The 23,028-nt window shown below is 50.8% G+C and overlaps 1 protein-coding gene across 2 annotated transcripts in view; it reads left to right on the forward strand.

The window, feature by feature from the left end:
* The first annotated feature begins 230 nt into the window (after positions 1–230).
* Positions 231–23,028, forward strand: part of Scarb1 (scavenger receptor class B member 1) — a 76,510-nt gene continuing 53,712 nt past the window's right edge. For both annotated transcript variants that reach the window (XM_008839249.3, XM_008839250.3), the window contains exon 1: positions 231–554. In XM_008839249.3, coding sequence (XP_008837471.1) covers positions 429–554 — 126 coding nt within the window. In that variant the 5' untranslated portion in view covers positions 231–428. The remainder of the gene's footprint in view (positions 555–23,028) is intronic.

A 23,028-nucleotide genomic window follows, 5' to 3' on the forward strand; every position in this document is an offset into this window, starting at 1 on the left:
GCTCACACAGATCTCGCACGATCGGGGCCATAGTGGGACAAGGAAGGGCAGAAGGGCGTGGACGGCGGACATGCTGGCACCTATGGCACGTGCCTAGACCGCCCCGCCAGCGCCCTGCCCAAGCAGGGAGGGGTGTGTCCAGAATAAGGCCACGCCCCAAGCAACCCGCCCGGAGCCCCGCCCCGTCCCGCCCCGCCCCTATCTCACCCGAATCCCGCTCTGAGCCAGGGGCGGTGCGGCCCGGGCCATGGCGCATAAAGCCTCTGGCCACCTGCCGGGCTGCCGCTTCGCCCGCCGCCACCCGGGACTCCTCGTGCCGCTGCGGGAGCCCCCACCTCTGTCGACTCTTTCATCTCTGTGGCCTCCGAGGCCTAGATCGTCACTGTCGCAGGCCCGGAGTCCCGCGAGCCCCGGCGAAGCACGCGGAGATGGGCGGCAGCTCCAGGGCCCGCTGGGTGGTCTTGGGGCTGGGCGCCCTGGGACTGCTGTGCGCTGTGCTCGGCGCTGTCATGATCGTCAAGGTCCCTTCGCTCATCGAGCAGCAGGTGCTCAAGGTGAGTGACGCGTCCCTCGGAGGAGCGTGGCGCCCGGGGACCAGAGCCACCATCCCACCATCCCGGGAGGTCGCCCCTGTCCAGCGACTTCGCGTTCGGAGCTGACTTCAGGGGCTTGGAGGAAGGAGGGAGGCCTAAGTCACCCGGCCCCAGGGGCTTGACCCTCCCCCGGGCCGGAGTGTGGCCTGGCTGTGGGTGACTCTGACCTCCAGCCCGTCTCTACACCGCGGACCGTGGCAGTGTCTGGTGACCCCGGGGCTGCGCTCTTTGTGACTCCCACGGGTACCCAGCCCCCAGTGGGTGCTCCACCAGGCTCCTCCCGCCCAAATGCCCCAGCGATGCCCTGGCTCGCCCCCACACTGCCTGCGCCAGCCCTGAGGGCTAAGCTGCTTTCCTCCCGACGCTCAGGCAGAGGCAGGCTCTGGCCAAGTCTGCCGAGTGCACACAGCCGGGCCTCTCCTGATCCGCAGCCTCAGGCCCTGTTGCCCTTTCAACCAGGGACCCACATTAGGCAGGCGGTGACGTTCAAGCCACAGACTCTGCCCCCAGAGCCTCGCAATGAGTCTGGAGCTCATGAAGGTCAGGAGATTACAGAGTTATTACTTGCCAGCTAAGAGTGCCTTAGAGTCCCTGACCAGTCAGCCCCTGGAGGGGAAATTGAGGCCTGCCTGTTTTGAACATTTTAGCTAAAGGTGGGACTGGGGTGAAGGGGACAATGTCACATGGGTTGACATTTCTCCCTTCAGCTGGTTTGTTTACACCTCATTTAAGAATGGGAACCTGTGTCCATGTTGCAGACTGTGCCCCAGCACAGGGTGAATGGAGGAGGGAATGAGTGAAGGCCACACCAACTTAGGTCTGATACCCACCTCTCAAGTCCCAACTGGACTTCAAGATGAAGCTGTAGGTGGTTTCCTGGAGGTCCTGCTGGGCATTTCTGAGTCCTCTTGGCCACACTGCCTTCATTTTTAGGGCTTTGGATTGTTAGGCCTGGTTCCTTGAAGTTCTGGTTGCATTGAAGTCCTGTGTGGCAGTTCTGTCTCTGGGGTTGTGGGTAGGTGTTGTTGCACTGCCTGGGCCTCTACGTTGGAATTGTCAAAGTAGCAGTTCCAACTTTATCTTAGTGGCAGCCTATGGTCTCAATAGTGCCAGGACAGGGCTATGTGTACATGGTGGGCGTACCCAGCAAGGGGGCATGATGCCGGTTCCTCAAGCAGCCTGTTTCGGGTAGTGTGGGCAAGTGTCCCAGCTGTGAGCCCTGCTCTCCTGTTCAGGAGTGAGGGCTGCATGGGGTGAAACAGACTCTCAGCCCATTCTCAGTCTCTTTGCAGGGTGTTTTCTTTCTTGTGTTGGCATAGAGGCTGAGAGTGTCTGTGGGGGTGTCTGGGTTCCACCCTCCCATGTCTGCCCCAACTGTTGGCCCCATCTGCTCTGGGTTTCCAGAAAGGAAAACCACCTCAGCCTGAGTTGTCCACAGCTAGGTGCTTGGGGCTTAAAGTTTCAGTGAGAGTTTCCAGCACCCTACGTATGAAAATCCCCAAGGCGATTGGTTGGGGGCTGAGTGGCGTGAAGGAAGGAAGACAGGAAGACACGCCCAGCCTCAAGCAGCCGCTGCTTAGATGCCCAGGCTGAAGCCAACCCGAGAGCCTCCTGTGAGAGAAGAAAGCTGGTGTTGAGGGGCTGGGCGAAGGGTGGAGGGAGTTCCCTAGAGTTGTCTTTGGCCACTCTTGCCCTGTGCAACTTGAATAGGGGCTTTGTGCTTTGATTTTCATTTTGTGTGCTTTTTTTTTTGTTATTTAAATAAGTTTATATATAAAAGACAGGGATACTTGGTCGTAAAACAATATTTGAAGAGTGGGGGTATTGCTCAGTGGTAGAACATTTGCCCAGCATTTAGGAGACCCAGGGTTCCATCCCCAGCACCTCTTGCACAAGAGGCTGTACACACACACACACACATACACACACACACACACACACACACACACACACGTGCAGTTCAAGTAGTAGAAAAAGGAGAGAGTTCTCTATTTTATTTTCTTCTCCAGATGTTATTATCATAGGTATCTATCTTTTTCGGCCTTTATGTATGTATATACAATCACAAATGAATATATAATGTGTGTGGGGAGGTGTGCAGAGGCCAGAGGATGACACTGGGTGTCCTGCTTTATCACTTTCCACTGCCTTATTCCCTTAAGATGGTCTCTCACTGAACCTGGAGCTAGGCTGGTAGCCAGCAAAAAGCCCCAGCTGTCCTCCTGTGTCCACTCCCCACAGTGCTTCGGGCTCCAGGCACGTGTGTTCAACCTTGGCTTTTAACATTCAAACTTGGGCCATCTCCCAGCCTTGATGAGGATCTTTTACAGAAACATGAACTGTAGTACGTGTTCTGTGATTTGTATTCTGTTCAGTGATACTGCTCAAAGACTGTGTGTGTGTGTGTGTGTGTGTATGCACACTTATGTGGGTGTGCTTGCCTTTGTGTGCACATGTAGAGACCAGAATGTGACATTGGGTGTCTTCCTCCATCATTCTCCACCTTATTTTTTGAGTCAGGCTCCCTCACTGAATCTGGAGTTCACCTTTTCCACTAGACTAGTTGGCCAGTGAGGCCCTGTGATCTGCTTATCTCTACCTACCCCAGTGCTGGGGTTACAGAAGTATGGTACCATGCCCAGCTTTCATTTGGATTCTAAGAATCAGAACTCAGGTCCTCATGTTGCACAACAAGCACTTTGCCCCCCTGAGCCATCACCCCAGTCCTGCTGGGAGATTATTGCATGTCAGACAGAACATGTCAACCTATCACATCTTTTTAATCACTACATGATATTCCTTTATTTACCAGTCCTCTGTTGACTAGCAATTTCATTAGTCACTGCCTACAGAGAACACGTACCCTCTGTGTGTGCCCACAGACACTTCCACAGTGTGGATTCTTGGTCATGGAGCCTGTGGACCCACAGGTGAGCTCCTTTTGGATTTTGGTAGGTACCAGCTATACTCCAGTGATAAACTGTGGGACTGCTTCCCTGACCTCCTCTGTTGACACATTCACCCTTTTTGACTGTCTGGTAGCTTTGATTTACATCTTCAGCCCCATAAGTTTGGCAAGAACACACACACACACACACACACACACACTTTGAAAATGAGTAGGTGACAATTTCCATGTCAGTGAAGTTTCTGTAATCAGTGACAGTTTCCATAGCCTGGGGGTGCAGGCCTGCTGTGCCATGTACTAGGTGGGGACTGGGGCCAGTTCCATTGCTTGTAAGCCCAGTTTTCTCAGCTGTAAGACAGGGGTCAGATCTGGTTTGCCTCCCTGAGGGATTTACAGAGGCGATTACAAGCGCATTTGGAAATGCCCCATGCGCCTGCTCCTTTGAATCCAACTACAGCTCTGTGAAACAGGCCAGGAGTGGAATTCCTTCTTCCTACAGATAAGGAATCTGGGCCATGGCAAAGGTCGGAGCACGGCCTGTGATGGATTGGGCAGGAATCCAGGTCTGGGTCTACGCTTTGTACACTGGGTCTACGCTTTGGTAGGAGAAATCAAGAGCTGTTCACTGCGCTGCTGCTAAACGGAGTTTTCAAAAAAAGGAACTAGATGAAGGGTAAGGTTATGGAAACACACAGCTGATTGAGAAAATCTCTGGTGCTGTTTATGTTAAAGACCCTCATCTGCTGCTCCCACCTGTCAACCCAGCTACTTGGAAACAGGCAGAATTACAAGTTAAAGACTTGCCTGGGCTACACAGTGAGTTTAAAGTCTCCTGGACAATTTAGTGAGATCCTATCTTGAAATGAAAAGTGAAAAGAAAGTTGGAGCTCGGTGTGGTGGCGCATGCCTTTAATCCCAGCACTTGGGAGGGAGAGGCAGGTAGATCTCTGTGAGTTCAAGGCCAGCCTGGTCTATATAGTGAGTTCCAGGACAGCTGGGGCTACAGGGAGACCCTGTCTCAAAAAGACCCAAAAAAAAAAAAAAAGAAAGTTGGAGCTATAACTCAGTGGTAGAGTGCTTGCCTAGTATGAGCAAAACTCTGGGTTCAGTCCTCACTACTATAAAACAACAACAAGAACCTCAAAGAAGTCTGGTGTGGTGGCACACATCTTTAGTCTCAGCACTTGGGAAGCAAAGGCAGGCAAATCTTTGTGAGTTTCAGCTGGGGCTCAGGGAGACCCTCTCTCAAAAAGACAACAACAAGCCGGGCGTGGTGGCGCACGCCTTTCACCTCAGCACTGGAGAGGCAGAGGCAGGCGAATCTCTGTGAGTTTAAGGCCAGCCTGCTCTACATAGTGAGTTCCAGGCTAGCCGGGGCTACAGGGAGACACTGCCCCCAAAAAAGACAAAAAAATAAAACGAAACTCCCAAAACAAAAATCACCACCACCACCAACAAACCAACCAAACCAAACCAAAAAAAAGCCCTCAAATAGTGTGTATCTTTAATGTTAGTACTTTTCACTGATTAGAAGAAGGTACGGAAGGGTATGAACAAGACACATGAGATAGTGCTGGATCCATGAAGATAATGCTGGATTCATGATTTTTAAAAAACTATGTGTTAGCTGGGCGTGGTGGCGCACACCTTTAATCCCAGCACTTGGGAGGCAGAGGCAGGCGGATCTCTGTGAGTTCAAGGCCAGCTTGGTCTACATAGTGACTTCCGGTCCAGCTGGGGCTGCAGGGAGACCCTGTCTCAAAACAAAACAAACAAACAAAAAAACCCAAAATAAACAAAAAAACCTCTGAAAGAGCATTTGTTATCACTATTACTATTATTCTATTGTGTCATTTATTTCTGGGAGTTCAAAAAATATTTTCTTTCTGCCTACAATCACTGGGATTCCATCTCCGTCCATGGTCCATCTCCCTGATGTGCTTCTGGTCCAAAGCCAATCCTTGTGGGCTCCAGCCCTTTGAGCTCTCTCCATAAGGTCACAGGTCCAGCTCCTGAACACCTGGATCCTCCCTCACTGCCTCTGCTGACTTGGTCTTGGATTGGTGGGTGACATGGTAATGGTTCCTGGTTCATAGTGTTTCCCAAGCAGCAGCTCACTTAGATTCTTGGAGTGAAAAGTAAATTCTCAATCACTGATGTTTATGAAGAAAAAAAGATGCCCAGGTTGGGAGGTGGGAAGTTAGTGCTGGCAACCTCCACATAGCTTCTAGAGACTAATAGGCAACCCTAGCTGAAGCAGAGCTCCATGACTTCTGGGCATATGAGGCTACTGTGTCCTTCCTGTCCATGCAGATAGTGTGCCTTGGAAAGGGGCTTTTTAAGTGGAAGATCTGGAAATGAAGCATTCATGACCTCTGTCCACTCAACAAACTGAAGGATTGTTTGTGACCTGGCTTGGTAGGGAAATGCTAAGCCTGGAGTGGGATGCTTCCCAGCCTAGTGCTGGGACAGCTAGGGCTACAAGGAGACCCTGTCTCAAAAGACAAACAAGACAAAACAAAACAAAAACCTATGTGTTTATTTGTGTGTGTATTGGGTGTGCCACACCATGCTTGTGGAGGTCAGAGGACAACTTTAGAGAGTTGTTTCATTCCTCCCTATCAGTCTTAGGGTTCGAATTTAGGTGAGAAGCACCTTTATCCAGTGAACTATCTCATCAGCTCCCAGGATTATTTTTTTGTTTTCGGTTCTTTGAGACAGGGTTTCACTGTGTAGCCCAGGCTAGCCTGTCTTGGTACTTGAAATCCTTCTGCTTTAGCTTCCTGAGTGTTGGGGTTACAGGCCTGCACTAACTCACCTGGCTTATTTTTTAAAAATATTTTATTTATTTTTATTATTTTATGTGTGTGAGTGTATTGCCTGCATGTATGTGAGTGCACCTTTGCCGTGCAATGCCTCGGAGGTCAGAAGAGGGCGTCTGATTCTCCAGCCCCACACCTGGCTTTATTTAAAAACAAAAACAAGGGAGCTGGAGAGATGGCTCAGCGGTTAAGAGCACTGACTGCTCTTGCAGAGGACCCGGGTTTGATTCCCAGGACCCACATGGTGGCTACTAACCATTCTTAACTCCAGTTCTGGGGGAATCCAATGCCCTCTTCTGACCTCCACAGCATTGCATGACATGGGTACACTCACAGACATGTAGGCAATACACTCATACACATAAAATAACTAATAAAATATTTAAAAAAAAACCCCAAAATGGAGAATGTTTTCATGTGTTATATGTCTCATTGAAAATCATAAATGAGGAGCTGGAGAGCTGGCTCTGCAGTTAAGAGTACTTGCTGCTCTTGCAGAGGATCTGGGTTTGGTTCCCAGATCTCACTTGTTGGCTAACATCTATCTGATTCCAGTTGTCCGGCACTACACACATGTGGTGCACTTAACAAACATGCAAGCAAAACATTCATACATAAAGATAAAATTGTTAATTAAAAAAGAAACTTTAGTAAAATCATAAATGAAGAGATATATAGCTTTCCCAAGGAATTGCCAAATGAATTAAACACAGGGTCTGTGCATGGTGGAGTTGTGGAGGGACAACGCTGGCTCCTCTTGCTCCTTCACCTCTTTTAGTTGTTGTTAAGTGCTGATGGAGGGCTGGAGACCCTTGTCAGTTACAGAAACAGCTGAAAAGATAATTCCCTATCACTTCTCTGGGGTATGTGTGAAAATGTCCCAGAATGAGCCCACCAGCACAGGGACCGCCCGGCAGGCAACTGCCCATGTTGCACACCGCCACCTTCCACAATGGGCCCCATGACCTGTGTGTCTGGGACTGGGTCCCCTGTGCTGTCCTGTTAGAATCAATGCTTTATCTCATCTGCTGACGGTCTCCTTCGGGAGTTCCAGGCTCAGGGGCTGTACCTTCATTTGACCCACCAGCTACACACTAGAGGCCTCAGGCTCAATGTGACATGGGGATGCTCTCTGCACTGGAGGTCACGTTGCTTTCTCCCCTTCCCCTCCTCAACCTGAATCCTGTTTTCCCTCCTCTCTCAACTCTCCACAGAGCCCCAGGGAACACTCAGGAGTTGGGCTAGCCTGGGACATCTTGGCGCTGCCTTGAGTTATTTTGTGTCCTTTGGCAGATCTCCTTGGCCTGGCAGTTAAAAGCTGGGGCTGGTGGCAGATAGCAGTGCATGGGCGCTTATATTACACCAGAGTATTTGACACTTGTTAACACGTTTCAGTGAGTGTCTAAACAGCTGCTTTATTGAAGGAGACAGACGCACAGAGATGGACAGTAACTTGCCCCGCTTCTGCCTTCCTGTTGCCCGGTTTAGGGTCCCCAAGGCTTCCTCCCCCAGGGGCCTTTTCAGCTTTCTGCAGGGCAGTGGCTGCAGACTGGCTATTTTTAGATCTCTGTTGGTTTATTTCTGTTTCCTCCTCGTTCTTGGTGGATCCACTTGTCCTTATGTCCCCAGTGAAGTGTCTGTTTTTACACACAACTGTTGGTGTGTGCCCAGAAGATGGTGTCTGTGGACGTGCTGGGGTACATGTTCTCTGTGTGGCCATATGCTGATGCTTGTGGACATGCGTGTTTTGATGTACCACAGGCATTGCTTCGTATCCACATGTGGATGCAGGCAAATGGATCATCTTGTGGGCACATGTGGACATACTCACATGTGCACACGTGCTGATGTGTGGTCCTATGTGCTGAGGGATGTGGCACCAGGACTGGGTGCTTGCCTAGCACGAGCACAGCAAAAAGATAACAAAGCATTTGGTGTCACCATGTGCATATGTAGGGTCTCTGGGTCCTCCTATTTGGCTGTTATGAGGCCAGATCCTCCTGGTGAAAGCCCCAGGCTTTCATTCCTGGAAGCATCCCATAACCTTTCCTGGAAGGACTGACACTGGCTGAGCCTCTCACATTAACTCACCCTGATTCACCCTAGCTCTGAGAACTTGGCTACCTGGAATGCTGGGCTCTGGCTGTGAATCTCAGCAGGAGGGTTGCCAATTACAGGCCAGCCTGAGCTGCACTGTGAATCAGCCTAACCCCCCCCCCCCGCCGCCAAACAAAACAAAAACCCTTAAATTTAAAAATATAAGTAAATAAAAATGGAAAACAGAAAACAAAAACAGAGACCCCGCCCCCAATCCATTGGCCCAAAGCAGAATCAGAATCCACTCAGTTGCAAAGGAAACTCAACCCAAAACAGGCAGGCCTTGCTCAGCCTGCCTCTGAAGCCAGGGTCCCATGGGCCTCCAGCCTTGGGCAGGGGGTGGGGGGTGCTTTGCATCTTTCCAGGCAAGGCAGGCCTGGGGCTTTCCTGTCTCCTTGCCTTCCCCATCCCCCTCCTCTTCCTGATGGAGAGGGGAAGGAATGGGAGCGGCCTGACCCTTGCTTGTTTCCTGATATTGGAATGAAGTTCCTGCCACCTTCCCTAGAAGCTTCTAGAAGGGCTCTTGGGTCACTTTAGCTGTTGGTCCTCTGCTTGTTTTTGAGGTTCTCTCTGGTCCAGGGCCTCCTTTGCTCCTGGGGGCTCACTGTTGGCACATCTCTGGCTCACCTCAACCATGTTCCTCTGATGGTACATGTCTGTCTCACTGCTCACCACTGCTTTGGCCCTACTCACCCCTGAACTGGCCCCCAGACCTTGACCTTTCCTTTGAACTCCAGCCTTGACCTCCAATGAGGACTTTGGGGTCCCAGATGGCTCACTTTGCCCTGGCCCCCTCCTCCTCACCTCCAGGCCTGTTCTTGCCTCCTTCCTGATTGACTTGGCCTGTGGTTCTCTATCCTGCAGCCTCTGGCCAAGGCCTTGGGGACAGCCATCACTTGATCTTTCTGCATCCCACAATGAACCACAGGGAAGTCTGAGTCTCCCATCTCTAGGCAGCTATTGTCACCGTACCTGACACCTGGATTCTTGAGAAGTCTTCTGCCTCCTGTGCTCCCCCTGGTTCCTAGAGAGATCCCAGGCCTCTTCCTGGAGAGGCTCAGCTAGACAGTTGCTGCCTTGGGCCATGAGATCACTATCCTCTGCTCTGATACCTCTCTAGCCTGTCCTCTCTCGTTCCCCTTGTGCAATGCCCAGGCCTTCCATGACTGCGACATCCCCCTGACAAGAGCCCACCTGGCTTTGTCATCTCTTCCAGGTTGACTCAGGTTGCACTTGCTTGGGATACCCACTTTGGCCTCATGGTTGACACCGTAGGCCCCACTGCCCATTCTCCACCCCATCACCTGCCTTGCTTTTTCTTTTGACCTGAGACATTGCCATTTACCTGTGCATTGGGCTTTTTTCTTCTGTCACTTTGTCCCTATGGGAATGCCAAGCCAGGAGGTCAAGGACCATTGTGGCATTCGTTGTTCCGTCCCCAGTGTTGGGGCCAATGCCTGGCACTCGACTCTCAGCTCCCAAATGTTTACCCAAGGGATGTTTAGCAGACTGGCTGGATCAACCAGCTGCCACCAGCTGGCACCCATGGCTGCTGGAGTCCCTCCTGGGCTGTCCTCCTGAATGCATAGATGGAACACCAAAAAGCCACTTCTGGACTGGGGAGATGGCTGTCAGCAATACACTTGCCATGCAAGGATGAGACTCCTCAGAGCCAGGTCAAAAAAGCTGGACTTGGTAGTGCATGTCTGTAATCCCAGTAGTGGGGAGGCAGAGACAGGAGGATCCCTGGGGCCGAGGTCAGTGAGAGACCTTGTCTCAAAAACTAAGGAGATAACTCCTGAGGAAGGATACCTGAGGTTGTTGTCTGGCCTCCAAATATGTGTACTCGTTCATGTGCGCGCATGCACACACACACACATGCACACACACACACACACACACACACACACACACACACCCTGGCTTGGACCCTTCCTGTATTTAGCTTCCAGCCCGCCTACCCCGGTCCTGTCAGTCCTTCCTCATCAGCTCCTGCTGCCTGACCAACCACAGGCCTTTCTTTTCTCCAACTCCTCATGCTCTTTCCTGCCCCAGGGCCTTTACATGCATCATTCCTTCTTCATGGAATGCTTTACCCCAGCTTCTATGCTCCGGTGTTCTCATGTGTTTCGAATCAAATGTAACTGCTTTTTATTTTGTGATGCTGGGGAGTGATCCAGAGAGGCACTCACCTTGAGCAAGTACTCCGATACCGATCTTCACCCCCAGCCTGCAGATGGACTCTCTTGAAGATGCTTCCTGGCCACCAGTTGCCCCCACCTGCTGTCCTGACTCCCTGTATTAGAACCACTCTAGGCTGGTTCCCTGTGCAACTTACTCTAAAATGATTCTGATTACTTGCTTTATGTCCTACCAGGGTAGGGATCATGTGTACCTTGTACATGGCTTGACAAGGTTGAGCCCCTTGTTCAAGGTTGGCCTGGCTGAGGTGGGACCTGCGCTGAGGCAGGGTGAAGACCCCAGTGGTCATCCTTGAAATCAGGAGCCTTGCAGTCTGACTCCATAGGCATTCTGGGGGGGTTATAGGTGAGTCACAGTCCCCTTGTGCCTCTGGCTCCTGGGGCTATATCCCACGGCCACTGTGAGTACTGAAGAAGTTCACATGCCCAGCCCTCACCCAGCAGCCTCAGTCCCCATTAGGTACCCACAGATCCAGGGTCTGAGTTTCAATACACTTCCCAAACCTCAACCACTTCTGTCTGGCATAGGGTGTGCCCCTGTGAATTCTTCTGGCTTCCCAGTGACCTCTTTTCTGTCATAATACAAAGGGCCAGGAGAAGGGACCCAGTTCATCAGGGCTGCCTGGTGGTGGGTAGAGAAGTCATACCTATTCTGGCCTAGGGCCTGGGATGGAGGTGGGGAGCAAGTTGGGACGCTCAGCCTGTGGGGGCTTCAGTAGATCTCGTTTAGGGTGGGCCAGGCCCTCCTCTTCTGCTACCTGGGAGCCTGAGTTTCTTATTGAAGGGGACCCCCTTCAGGCAGTTGCCTGAGTGAGGCTGGGGTGGGTGGCCTTGGCCTCCTGCTGCAGATCTAACGAAGGAGGTATGGGTCAGTCACACGCAGTCATGGAGAATAACCCAGGTGCTGTCACAGGCTTGTGATCCTAGCACTTGGGAGGCTAGAGCTTAGGAGTGTTGGGAGTTTGAGGTCATCCTGGCTCCATAGCAAGTTCAAGGCCAGCCTGGGCCTCATGAGACCCTGTCCAAAATAAAAACAAACAAACAAAAACAAAAAAGTAGAAAGCACTGATGCTAATGGCTGGGAAAAGTGGAGTGGCTTGGATCACATGCTCATCCTTGGGTCAATCATTGTGACAAAAGAGGTCTTTGGATGAAAGAGGAGGCCTCACGTGGGAGTGGAGTGAGGGCCCAGGGGTTAGCCAGAGGACAGCCAATAGGCAGCTGAGGTGGGCTGGACCCCCCTGGCCCCTACTTAGCACCTGAGTCACCCTGGGCTCCTCTCACTAGCTCTCACTTTTACATATTAGAGATTATTTTCTTTGGTTCTTGTCTCCAGGATCTCTCAATGGGGTGGCCGATTATCAGGTAAATTTTACAAATTCTTAGATTGTTAGGTCTTCAACTACTTGGGTTTTACTCTGTCCCACCTTTTTTTTTTTTTTTTTTTGAGACCTGCTTACCTTTTTTCTTTTTTCTTTTCTTTTCTTTTTTTTTTTTTTTTTTCTCAGTCAGACCCCAGCCAATGGGGTACTTTGGTAGGGTAAAACCCTATCAAATGTCCTGCTCTGAGTGCTCTCACTTACTACCTGGATGAGGCAACACAGCCTTTTACAGAAGTGAAAATTGTCCTGCTGAGTTACTTTCATGTTCTTTGTGTGATATCTGTGCGATCCTTGGACCTCAGATCTTATTTCCAACACCAAGTGTTGGGATTACATGTGGTGTGTGCCACCATGCTTGGTCCATCTTTTCTTTCTCTTTTTTTTTTTTAAATTTTATTTATTATTTTTATTTTATGTGTATTCGTGTATTGCCTGCATGTAGGTAAGTGCACCCATGCCTTCAGAGGTCAGAAGAGGCTGTTGGATCCCTGGGACAGGAGTTACGGACAATTGTTAGCTGCCATGTGGGTGCTGGGATTCAAACCTGGGTCTTATGCAAGAACAACTAGTGTTCTTAACCACTGAGCCAACTCTCCAGCCCCCCATCTTTTCTTTTTTAAAAATTATGTTTACTGGGCCAGTCATGGTGGTGCACGCCTTTAATCCCAGCACTTGGGAGGCAGAGGCAGATGGATCTTTGTGAGTTCAAGGCCAGCCTGGTCTGCATAGCGAGTTCCAGGACAGCTGGGGCTACAGGGAGACCCTGTCTCAAAAAAGAAAAAAAAAATTATGTTTACTTATTTGTGTGTGTGTGTGTGTGTGTGTGTGTGTGTGTGTACACTTGTGATCATATACGACAGCTCACATGTGGCGGTTGGAGGACAACTTACAGGAATCTTTTCTCTCCTCCGCCATGTGGATCCCAGGAATTGAACTCAGGCCACTTTATCTGCTAAGCCATCTTGTCAGCCTCCGTCTTTTACTGCTCCTTGACACCAAAATGTGGATGAAGCAGTGATGTGATCTGCTCAAGGCCATGGGCCTGTTTGGCAGCCAGTGCTGGCAGGTCAGTGGGCTGGCTGATTGTTCTAGGCTAACTGGTGAAGTGGGATGCTGGGCCTCAGGGGAGGGAAGGGATTTTGGTAGGTAGGGACAGTCAAATTCTTTGGCAAGCGTCCCTGGCAGCCCATCTACCCCATCTCTCTGCTGCAGGAGTGGGAGGAGATGTTTTTGATAGAGTGGGAGAAATGTTAAGGCCATGTGTGCCAAAGTTCATGCTTTGCCTCCTCTGAGGTGAGGGATGGGCACTATGATGGGGGTGGGCGTCGAACTTGAACCTCTATGACCTTCACCACACTGGGGCACTGGACTCTGCTGTGGAGGAGTAGATCTGATCGCGCCACCAGGCGTGTTCTGCAATGTGTCCCAGACTAAGCAGCTGCCTCCTCTTGCCCCACACCCGGGGGCTTGCCTTGCTCTTCTGGGACAGTGTGGGGGCTGCAGCTGGGCCTCAGGGGCAGAACGTCTGCCGGCACCCTTTTGTGAGCTGAGCCAACCTGGATCCTGCATACTTGCCCTCTCGTCTGCCTGGCTGAGGCTGGAGCAGAGCGCTGCACCCAGAGGTGGAAGGTGGGTGCTCCTGGAGGTCACTATCAAGGTCGTTCATGAGTTGGAAAGTCCCCAGGCTTTTCTCCAGTCCTTGGCAAGATTTCATATTTCAGCCTCTGGTATCCCAGGCTCAAATCCTTGCTCTGCTGCTTCCCTGCTGGGTGACTTCAGGCAAATACCTTGACCTCTCTGTGCCTTTTCTCCCTATTCTGAATAAAGAATTACAAGAGGCATGTTCTGTGTCTGACTTTTAAGAGGATGGAGGAGTCGGCACCTAGAATAACAGGCTGGCAAGCGCCATCATGTCAACACACACCCTCTGGGTGGGTCTGGCATCAGTGCAATAGGAGCCTGCGCTGCTTGTGCCCTGAGCCATCCTCACATTCCACCACAGTGTACATATACAACCATCCCTCCCTGAAGTTTTCCTTTAAAAATTATTATTTTGGAAAAATTGCTAGCACAAGACAGTCTACCACCTTGATGCTCATCTACCCTTGTAGTACTGGGGAGGATATACCCAGCCCTGCAGGGGGCTTTAGGCATAAGGGCTCATGCCTCCCTGCCCACAGCCTACAGCCACACTTGGGAGCTTGGACTGGCTGCTGCCTTGACCTCCTGTGCCCCTGGTCCCTCTGCTCCCAGCATGCCCTTCATGGTGGTTTCTGGCTTCTAATTTTTTTTGTTTTGTTTTTTTTAATTTTTTGAATTTCCAGGCTAGGGGCTGAACCCATATCTCCTGCAGGCGAAGAAAGCACCATACTGCTGAGCCACATACCCAGCCCACTTTCTACTTTTTATTTTGAGGCAAGGTCTCACTGAATTGCTCAGGCTGACCTTGAACTCACTCTTGGAGCCCAGGTTGGCCTTGAACTTGTGATCCTTTTGCCTCAGCCTCCCAAGTAGCCTGGACAGCAGGCCTGCCCACCACCCCTGGTTTGGCTCCCTCTCTCCTCCAGCTGGCCCACGGGCCCTTTCTTTTCACTGATTGTCCAACCTCTGGTTTTCCAGGAGCTGGGCAGGCTCTAGCCAGGATGCCCTCATTGGGATTGGCATGTGCTCTTCCCTAAGGACCCTACCTCCAAAGCTGCCCTGTGTGAGGGGTGTCCTGGTTCAACTGGAAGACTGGACCCCACAGTAGCTGGATGGTGGTGGTGGGAACCTGGGTGGGTTCCAGCTGTCTGCGTAGAAACAAGCCTGCCATTCCTCCGGCTCCTGCTTATAGCATTCCGGCATTCCCAGCCCATCTCCACCCTCCTGAGAAGTACTTCAGCTTGTGGCCAGCCCAGCCCAGGGTCATGCCTACCCCTGGGGCTGTGGGGATCCTGGGGTTCCAGGGCAGTTTATGGGAGGTGGAGACATAGTAGGGTGGCAACTGGAGTTCCTCCTGCCCCACTTTCCCTGTCTTGGACCTCTGAGTCCTGTAGGAATCCTGAGCCCCATCTGTGGCCCCATCTGGCCTCCTGGCATGGGAGGCCCCATTGGCTCCACTGAGCTGAGAGCTCACTGTAGCCAGTACTCTCTAGCAGCTGATTCTGGCCTTGGGATTTCCTTTTGTCTGTTCCCAGCCCCCACCACACCTCCCCATCTTTGTTTCTTTTTATTGTGGAATATTATGCAGTTCTGGCAAAGCTATACATACCTGCTGCTGGATAAATCACCCCCAGGAGAAAAGCTTATGACCCCCCAGCCCTGCTAGAGGGAACCTCTGGTTCTGGGCAGCCTTGCCTCTTGCAGCCCGGTCCATGTCCTTCCCTACACATACTTGGTTTGGCTTTGAACTTCCCTTCAGTGAACATAGACTCTCATTTTATTTGACAGGTTGCTTTTGCTGTTTTTTTTTTTTTTTTTTTTTTTTTTTTTTTTTTTTAGAAACCTTGCTCTGTAGCACTGATTATCCTTGAAGTTGAAGCAATCCTCCTGCTTCAGCCTTTGGAATACAGGACCCACAGGTGTGTGTCACCAAGCCTGGTCTCATATCTGCCCTTCCGTACCTGGCTTCTACCACTCAGACTCTTTTCAAGTTCATCCATGTTATAACCTGTGTCTGTGCTTCCTCTTTATGGCTAAATAATATTCCATAGTATGATTAACCATGTTGTGTTGTTTTTTTTTAACTGGTGGCAGGTGGTTGTGTCCATTTGTGGCTGTTGGAAGCATGTGACAGTGCAGTGTGTGAACACACACTCTGCTGTCCCCTTTCCCTTGCCTTCCCCTCTGTTCGCTCATCCTTCAGCCTCCCCCTTTGGGGACCCATCTTCCTCCTAGCTGTGATCTTGAGTGTGACCTTGAACCTGCTTCAGTCTGTCCATGCCATAGTGTGGGTTTGGAGCTCTCAGGCTGGGGTCTGAGTCCTGGCTCTGCTTCCTGACAGCTGTGACCTGAGGCTGGTGGCTCACCTTTCTGGCCTTCATTAGGTGTCCTGCTTTGCCAGGCCATCTTAGGAAAAGGCCACAAGCTGGGTGACTTAAGCAGCACACATTTCTTTTCCAGTCATTCCAGAGGCTGAACACCCATGACTACTGGCTGTAGCTCCCAATGCAACCCCCCCCCCCGGGCCTGCAGCCACTAGCTACCTTGTCCCTGTCCCCCTATGGTCATCCCTCAGTATCGGCTGCTGCTGTCTGTCCTAAGCTCCTCTTATCATAGGACCCCAGCCAAATTGCACCAAGGTCATCCTGATAGCCTCATTTTAACTCATCACCCCCTGTGGACCTTACACACACACACACGCACACACACACACACACACACACACACACACACGAGTGCCAATCTAAGGAACTGGGGTGGGTGGGAGGCAGGTGGCAGCTCAGCACAATGTAGAATGATCTGGGCATGACACTGTGTGTCTGTCTTGAACTCAGAGCAGTTGTGATTACTGCATAAGACCCTTGAAAGATTGGGTGCTATGGAAGGGGGTAGGATGCTGGAGGCTCCAGCCCTCCCTGGGGATATCTGAGCAGTAAACAATTGCTGGGGTTGGGGGAGGACTCATCTTGGGTGATGCAGCTGCTGAGTCACCTATGCTTCTGTAAGTGACCCCAATAAAGTGCCTGCCTACCATTGGGATGAGGTGGCATCACCCTCTGGTCAGCTGCTGCTGACCTCTCTCTGTCTGAGGTGAATAGAAACAGAGTTCCCAGGAAGGTCTCACAGCAACAGATTTTTATTTTCATTGTATTTATTTGTCCATTTACATGAATGTGTACTTGTGTGTGTGCCAGTAGTATGTGTACATGTATGTGTGTATAGATCTACTGTTCTCTACCTTGTTTTTTTTGTTTGTTTTTTTGTTTTTGTCTTTTTGAAGTAGGGTCTCCCTGTAGCCCCAGCTGTCCTGAACTCACTATGTAGACCAGGCTGGCCTTGAACTCACAAAGATCCGCCTGTCTCTGCCTCCCAGGTGCTGGGACTACAGGAGTGTACCACCATGCCTGGCTTCTACCTTGTTTTTTGAGACAGGGTCTCTCACTGAACGCTGAGTTCTCCAATTCAGCTAGGCTGGTTGGCCAGTGAACCCCAGGGGTCCTCCTGTCTTGGTCTCCCAGTGCTGGGGTTATAAGTGTGGACCACCAGGTGGAGATTTTACTTGGGATCCTTGAGTCCTCATGCTTGGGCAGCAGGCAGTTCAGCCACTGAGCCACCTCCCTTGCCCCTACTTATATTTATTATTTTATTTTATTTTTGGAGACAGGGTCTCCCTGTAGCCCCAGCTGGTCTGGAACTTGCTATATAGACCAGACTGACCTCAAACTCATAGAGATCCACCTGCCTGTGCCTCTCCAGTGCTGGAACTAAAGGCACATGCCACCACTCCCAGCCCCCTACTTTTAGTTTTTGCAGCACTGGGGATGGAGTTCAGGACCGAGCACATACTAGGCAAGTGCTCTGCCACTGAGCCATACCTAACTCTGGCATGTGGATTTTGGCAGGACACAATGTATTCCATAATAGTCAGGCCCTATATAATGGTGCAAAGCCATATCTTTCTGTAGGCTGGTGATGATGCATGTTGTGGGCATCAGTGCTGGGCACCTGGTACAGCGTCTGGGAAGGCCATGGCCTCTCTGAGTCCTGGCCAGTCACTATGCTCAGCAACACCATCTTATCTGGGCTGCCTCGTGCATATCTGCCTTCTTGCTTCTTGCTGTTGCCTGGCCTTCCCAGGTAATGTCTGTCAGAGTTCATCTGTTCCCATGGTGACAGGTGCCCTGGTTTTTCCAGTTCCCACTTCTACACACAGCTGCACATACCTGAGACCTGCCACCTATCTGGATGTGTAGGGGAGAGGACTAGTTGCTACAAGTGGGGGCCAGTCCTACCATATTGCATCCTCTCAGTGCTCTGCATGGCCAGCCATCTAGAATGTCTGCAGCTTTGAAGAGGGCCCCTGGGTGCTGTTTCAACTTACATTCTGAGCCATTTCTTGTGGGTGTGGGTGTGCTCATGTGGCGAACAGAAATGCATGTTGGGCGTCTTCCTCAATCACTCTCCACCTTATTTTTTGAGACAGTCTGTCACTGAATTTGGAGCTTACCCATTGGCTAGACTGTGCTGCCAGGGAGCTTCAGGGATCTGGCCATCTCTGCCCCCTCCCCCTAGCACTGGGGTTATAGGCCTGCACCGCTGTGCTTGGTGGCCCACTCAACTACTATGTGGTGCTTGGAATCCAAACTCAAGTCTTGCTTGTGCAGATGCTTCCCGCACTGTACCATCTCACTGCCTATCAAGCCTCTTTTTATCAGTGAGAGGAGCTCTGAGAATTTGAGGGACTTAGTGGAGGGTCACATGGCAAACAAGCTAACCTGAGGCCTGGGCTGGGGATGTAGCTCAGTTGGTAGATGCTTGCCTAGCATGCACGAGGCCCTGGGTTCCATGCCCAGTACCACACAATCCACACATAGTATATAGCTTGACTATATAGGCAACTGGAGGCCATCCTGGGCTAGAGACACTGAAAAAGAAAAAGGATCTGTAACCCCATGATCAATGTCAGTGGAGAGAGAGACCTTAGGTTCTTGCCTGGGCTGAGAGCTGGATTGGGAGGGTGCCCTTGGGAAGAAGAGACCAGTGGAAGACTGGAGACTGAGGGCTACAAAGGTGGGCTCACCCATCTAAACTTGGTAACAGACTGTTTTTAAATGAGGTCCCATTCTGACATTCAGATGAGGGTGAATTTGGGAGCCTGTCCACACCATGGTACCATGCAAGTGAGCCCAGCCTCAGACCTGCAGGACACTGGGATTCAAACCCAGATGCTAATTGTGGGTTCTGTGGAAACTCCAGTTCCTCCTGATGGTCACTTCCTCATCTATGATGGGCCAATCACCCCCTCCTCATCAGCTTGAGGTCACCCGGGGCCACTGGCATGGCCGAGCATCTCAGGAGGACATGGCCTGCATGACAGGGTGCCTCTTACCCAGACAGCCCTTCTACGAAAATAAGCAGTAGAACAAACATCATAGAAAGCCTCAGCATTTGGGAGGTAGAGGCAGGAGGCTCAGAAGTTCAAGTTTGTCCTCTGCTATATAGTAAGTTTGAGGCCAGTTTGCTTTAAAAAAGGAGGGAGGCTAGAGAGAGTGACCCTCTGGGAAGACAAAGGTGATGCTGCCCCCACTTGACAGTTCCTGCAGCAGAGGTAACTTTGGTTCATGGCTTTTTGTTCCTTCCCGCAAAAAGCATGTTTGTGTCCAGTGAAGCTCCTCCCTGTCCCCCTCCTCCCCATCCTGGCCCGAGGTGCCACTGTGCACTTCCTGCACTCGGATCGTGGACTGGGCACCCACATGGGTCCCAGATCTGGAGAGGACCAGCATGCTTTTTGATGACCAGGATGGCAGAGAAAGGGTATGTTCTTGTGCCTGGAACCTTGAGTCTTTTCCAAAACCATCTTCAGGTGTTCCAGAACTTTCTCAGGAGATGTATTCATTTCTGGTGTCACTACAAGCAATTCTTCTGACTTGGTGTTTGGAAGCCACAGGTGTGAGTTAGGCCTAGGGCTGAGCTTCCCTCCAAGGCCCCAGGAGGACCCTTTAGCTGCTGGTAGCTCCTGTGTCCCTCAGCTTGTGACCCCATTGCTCCCTCTCTACGTCCTTCATCTTCTGATAAGCTCATGTGTCATTGGACCCAGGGCCCACCCTCATCCAGGATGTTCTCAAACCAACATATGCCAAGACCCTTTCTCCTGACAAGACTGTGTGTTCCAATGGACATAGCTTTGAGGGATACCGTGCAGCCTTCTCCAGCTGGGATGATGATGTTAGCCAGCTTGCCGAGTACAATGGTATACACTGGTCATCCAGCACTCAGGCTCACAAGTTCTAGGCTAATGTGGACTGCAACCAAACACAATGGGATTCCCATCTTGATGAGGGCAAGGTAAAAATAAGTGCAGTCAAGACATGAAGGAGGGGCTGGAGAGATGGCTCAGTGGTTAAGAGCACTGACTGCTCTTGCAGAGGACCCGGGTTTAATTCCCAGCACCCATATGGTGGCTACAAACCCGTCCTTAACTCCAGTTCCAGGGGAGTCCAAAGCCCTTTTCTGATCTCCGCGGCATTGCACAACACGGGTGCACTCACATGCATGTAGGCAATACACTCATACACATAAAATAAAAATAATAGATATTTTTAAAAATTTATTTAAAAAAGATTTAAAAAAAAGACATGAAGGAGCAGAGGATTTATTGCTAGAGCAGTTGAGGAGAGCAGGGACTAAAAGCTATGCTCTCTATGAGCAGAGGACATTGGGGAGTTCAGGGGCCTGTACCAGTTTGGCCTATCCCGGCACATACTCCGTTTAAAGTCTGTTCTAGTTTCATTTCTGTTGCTGTGATAAAACACCATGACAACAAGCAACTTGGGGAGAAAGGGGGTGAACTCATAATTCTTCAGGCTACAGCCCATTGTAGGGGAGTCAGGACAGTGGGAGCTTAAGACAACTAACCGCATCACACCCACGAGAGCAGAGAGTGAATGTGTGTATGCTGTACACTTGTGTTCACCTCACCTTCTCCACTCTTCCACAGACCAGGACCCTGCCCAAGGAATGGTGCCACCCACAGAGGCTGGGTCTCCCCACATCAATTAATTTAATTAAGACAATCCCCCACAGACATGCCCTCAGCCAAACCAAGGTAGACAATCCCTGTTGAGACTCTCTCCCTTGGTGATTCTTGTGTCAAGCTGACAAAGCCAATCATCACAAAGCATTTATTTATTTATTTATTTATTTATTTATTTATTATTTATTTGAGGCAGGATCTCACAATGTAGCCCTGGCTGGCCTGGAACTCACCATGTAGACCAGGCTAGTCTTGAACACACAGAGATCCACCTGCTTCTGCCTCCTTAGTGCTGGGATTAAAGTCCTGTGCCACCACACCCAGAAGGGCCATAATTTTTTAAAAAATGTAAAAAGAAAAGACAATCACATCTTTGGGTGTGTTTAACTGAAAGCCATGGAGCAAGCGAGTAAAAGACTAAATAAAGATTCATTAACACAGGCGTGTGACCCTCAAGGTGCCTGCCTTGCTTAGTCACTAACAGTACTACACAGCAAGACCCTTCTTCAAAAGTCAGGGTGGGTACAGCTCAGTGGTAGAGCTCTTGCCTAGCATGCACCAGGCCCTGAGCACCACACACACTCACATACCTACACTCGCACAAATACATTCACACACTCACTCTCACATTCATACACACATATACACACATGCATACTCACACACACTGGCACACTTATACACACATTCACACACACACTCACAAACACACACATACATACATTCACACATACATACTGAAACACACTTTTTTTTGGTCTTTTTGAAGCAGGGTTGCCCTGTAGCCCCAGCTGTCCTGGAACACACTATGTAGACCTTGAACTCACAGAGATTCGTCTGCCTCTGCCTCCCAAGTGCTTGGACTACAGTCGTGCTCCACCATGCCTGGCTACACTCACACACACATTATCATACACACACTCAGCCTCACATTCACACACACTCATACACATACTCTCTTATACACAGTCACAACACACACACACACTCTCATGCACACTATCTCACACATACTCACATTATCATATACACACTCAGTCTCACGTTCACATTCACACACTCATACACGTACTCTCTTACACACATAACACATACTCTCACATACACATATATACACACACCCTCACATGCACACATACACATACCTTAGCATTCGCCGAGCGCTTGCTCCACCTGTGTCTGGTCCAGGCACGTTCACCAGAACCAGAACCATTCCCTTAGGTCCACTGAGGCATTTTCTCCACTGGAGGTAAGGGACTCAGTGAGTTTGAAGTCATGAGGTCACATAGCTGTTGGCTGAGATCAAGTCTCACCTGATGCCTGTGTGCCCCACCCTTGCCCAGAGATTGCATCCTGGCCTTCTGTGTGCCTGCCCCCCACCAATAATGCAATTTCTTTAAAAATTGAAAGGGATGAGAAAATGCCATTTTTCTCTGTAACTATCCCCCGTGTTGGCAATGTTGGGAGTGAAGAAGATGGGTCCAGCTCTAGCCACTGTCTTAGGCAGGGCTTTGCCTTCCTGGACTCAGTTCCCCCCTTCCCCCCGTGTGGTGGTTGACATTAGCACTCATGTCCAGCTGTCAGGATTCCAGGGCACAGTGCTCCTGGCTGCTGCCTGTGGTGGGAATGGTGGTGACAAAGGTGCCAGGGACGCTCTGACAACAGATGACAAGCCTAGTCAGATGAAGGTGGGGAGGAGAGGCTGGCAGGGGACATGGCTGTGAGCAAGAGGCTGTCCTTGGGGCATGCAGTCTGGCCTTCACAGTTTCTATGTGGCTGACCTTCCTACTCTGGGCTTGCGTTGTTTGTGGTCTGAGAGCAGATAAGTGGGCCAGGTTGTGAGCAGTCAGGACCACTGAACCCTCAGTGGGGGAGAGGAGAGACTGGACAGGTCAGGAATGAGCCAGCAAAGAGAGGCCACCTGCCAGTGTGTGTGGGATAAGCCTTAAGTGCGGCTTCAAAGTGGGATTGCCAGTGTTCCTGGGCCCACAGCTGGGTGTGGCTAGCCCTGGCTACTAAAACTGTGGGAACAGAAGGCTTCCGAGTCATCCTGGCAGGTGTGAAGCCTACATCATCCCCTCTTGCTTCAGGCCAGGAGGACACATGGCACCTGGCATCCGTCTCCATGAGTCTCCATGTCATGCTGGAGTGCTGGGGATTGGTAGAACCCCCCTCTTGCAGATGGGACAGTTGGTGGAGAAGTCGGAGCTCTGGCAGGAGTGGGGCAGACAGGAGGAGGGATGCTGAGTGCTACAGGGGAAGCTGGAGTTCCCTCCTCCAGCTGAGTTGATTACCCCATTGTATGCTGGACCCTGCCCCAGACCCTGGTGCTGTGCTGTGGACAGATGAGG

Source organism: Nannospalax galili, unplaced genomic scaffold, assembly GCF_000622305.1.
Source record: "Nannospalax galili isolate Female #2095 unplaced genomic scaffold, S.galili_v1.0 scaffold218, whole genome shotgun sequence".
Taxonomy (NCBI): Eukaryota; Metazoa; Chordata; class Mammalia; order Rodentia; family Spalacidae; genus Nannospalax; species Nannospalax galili.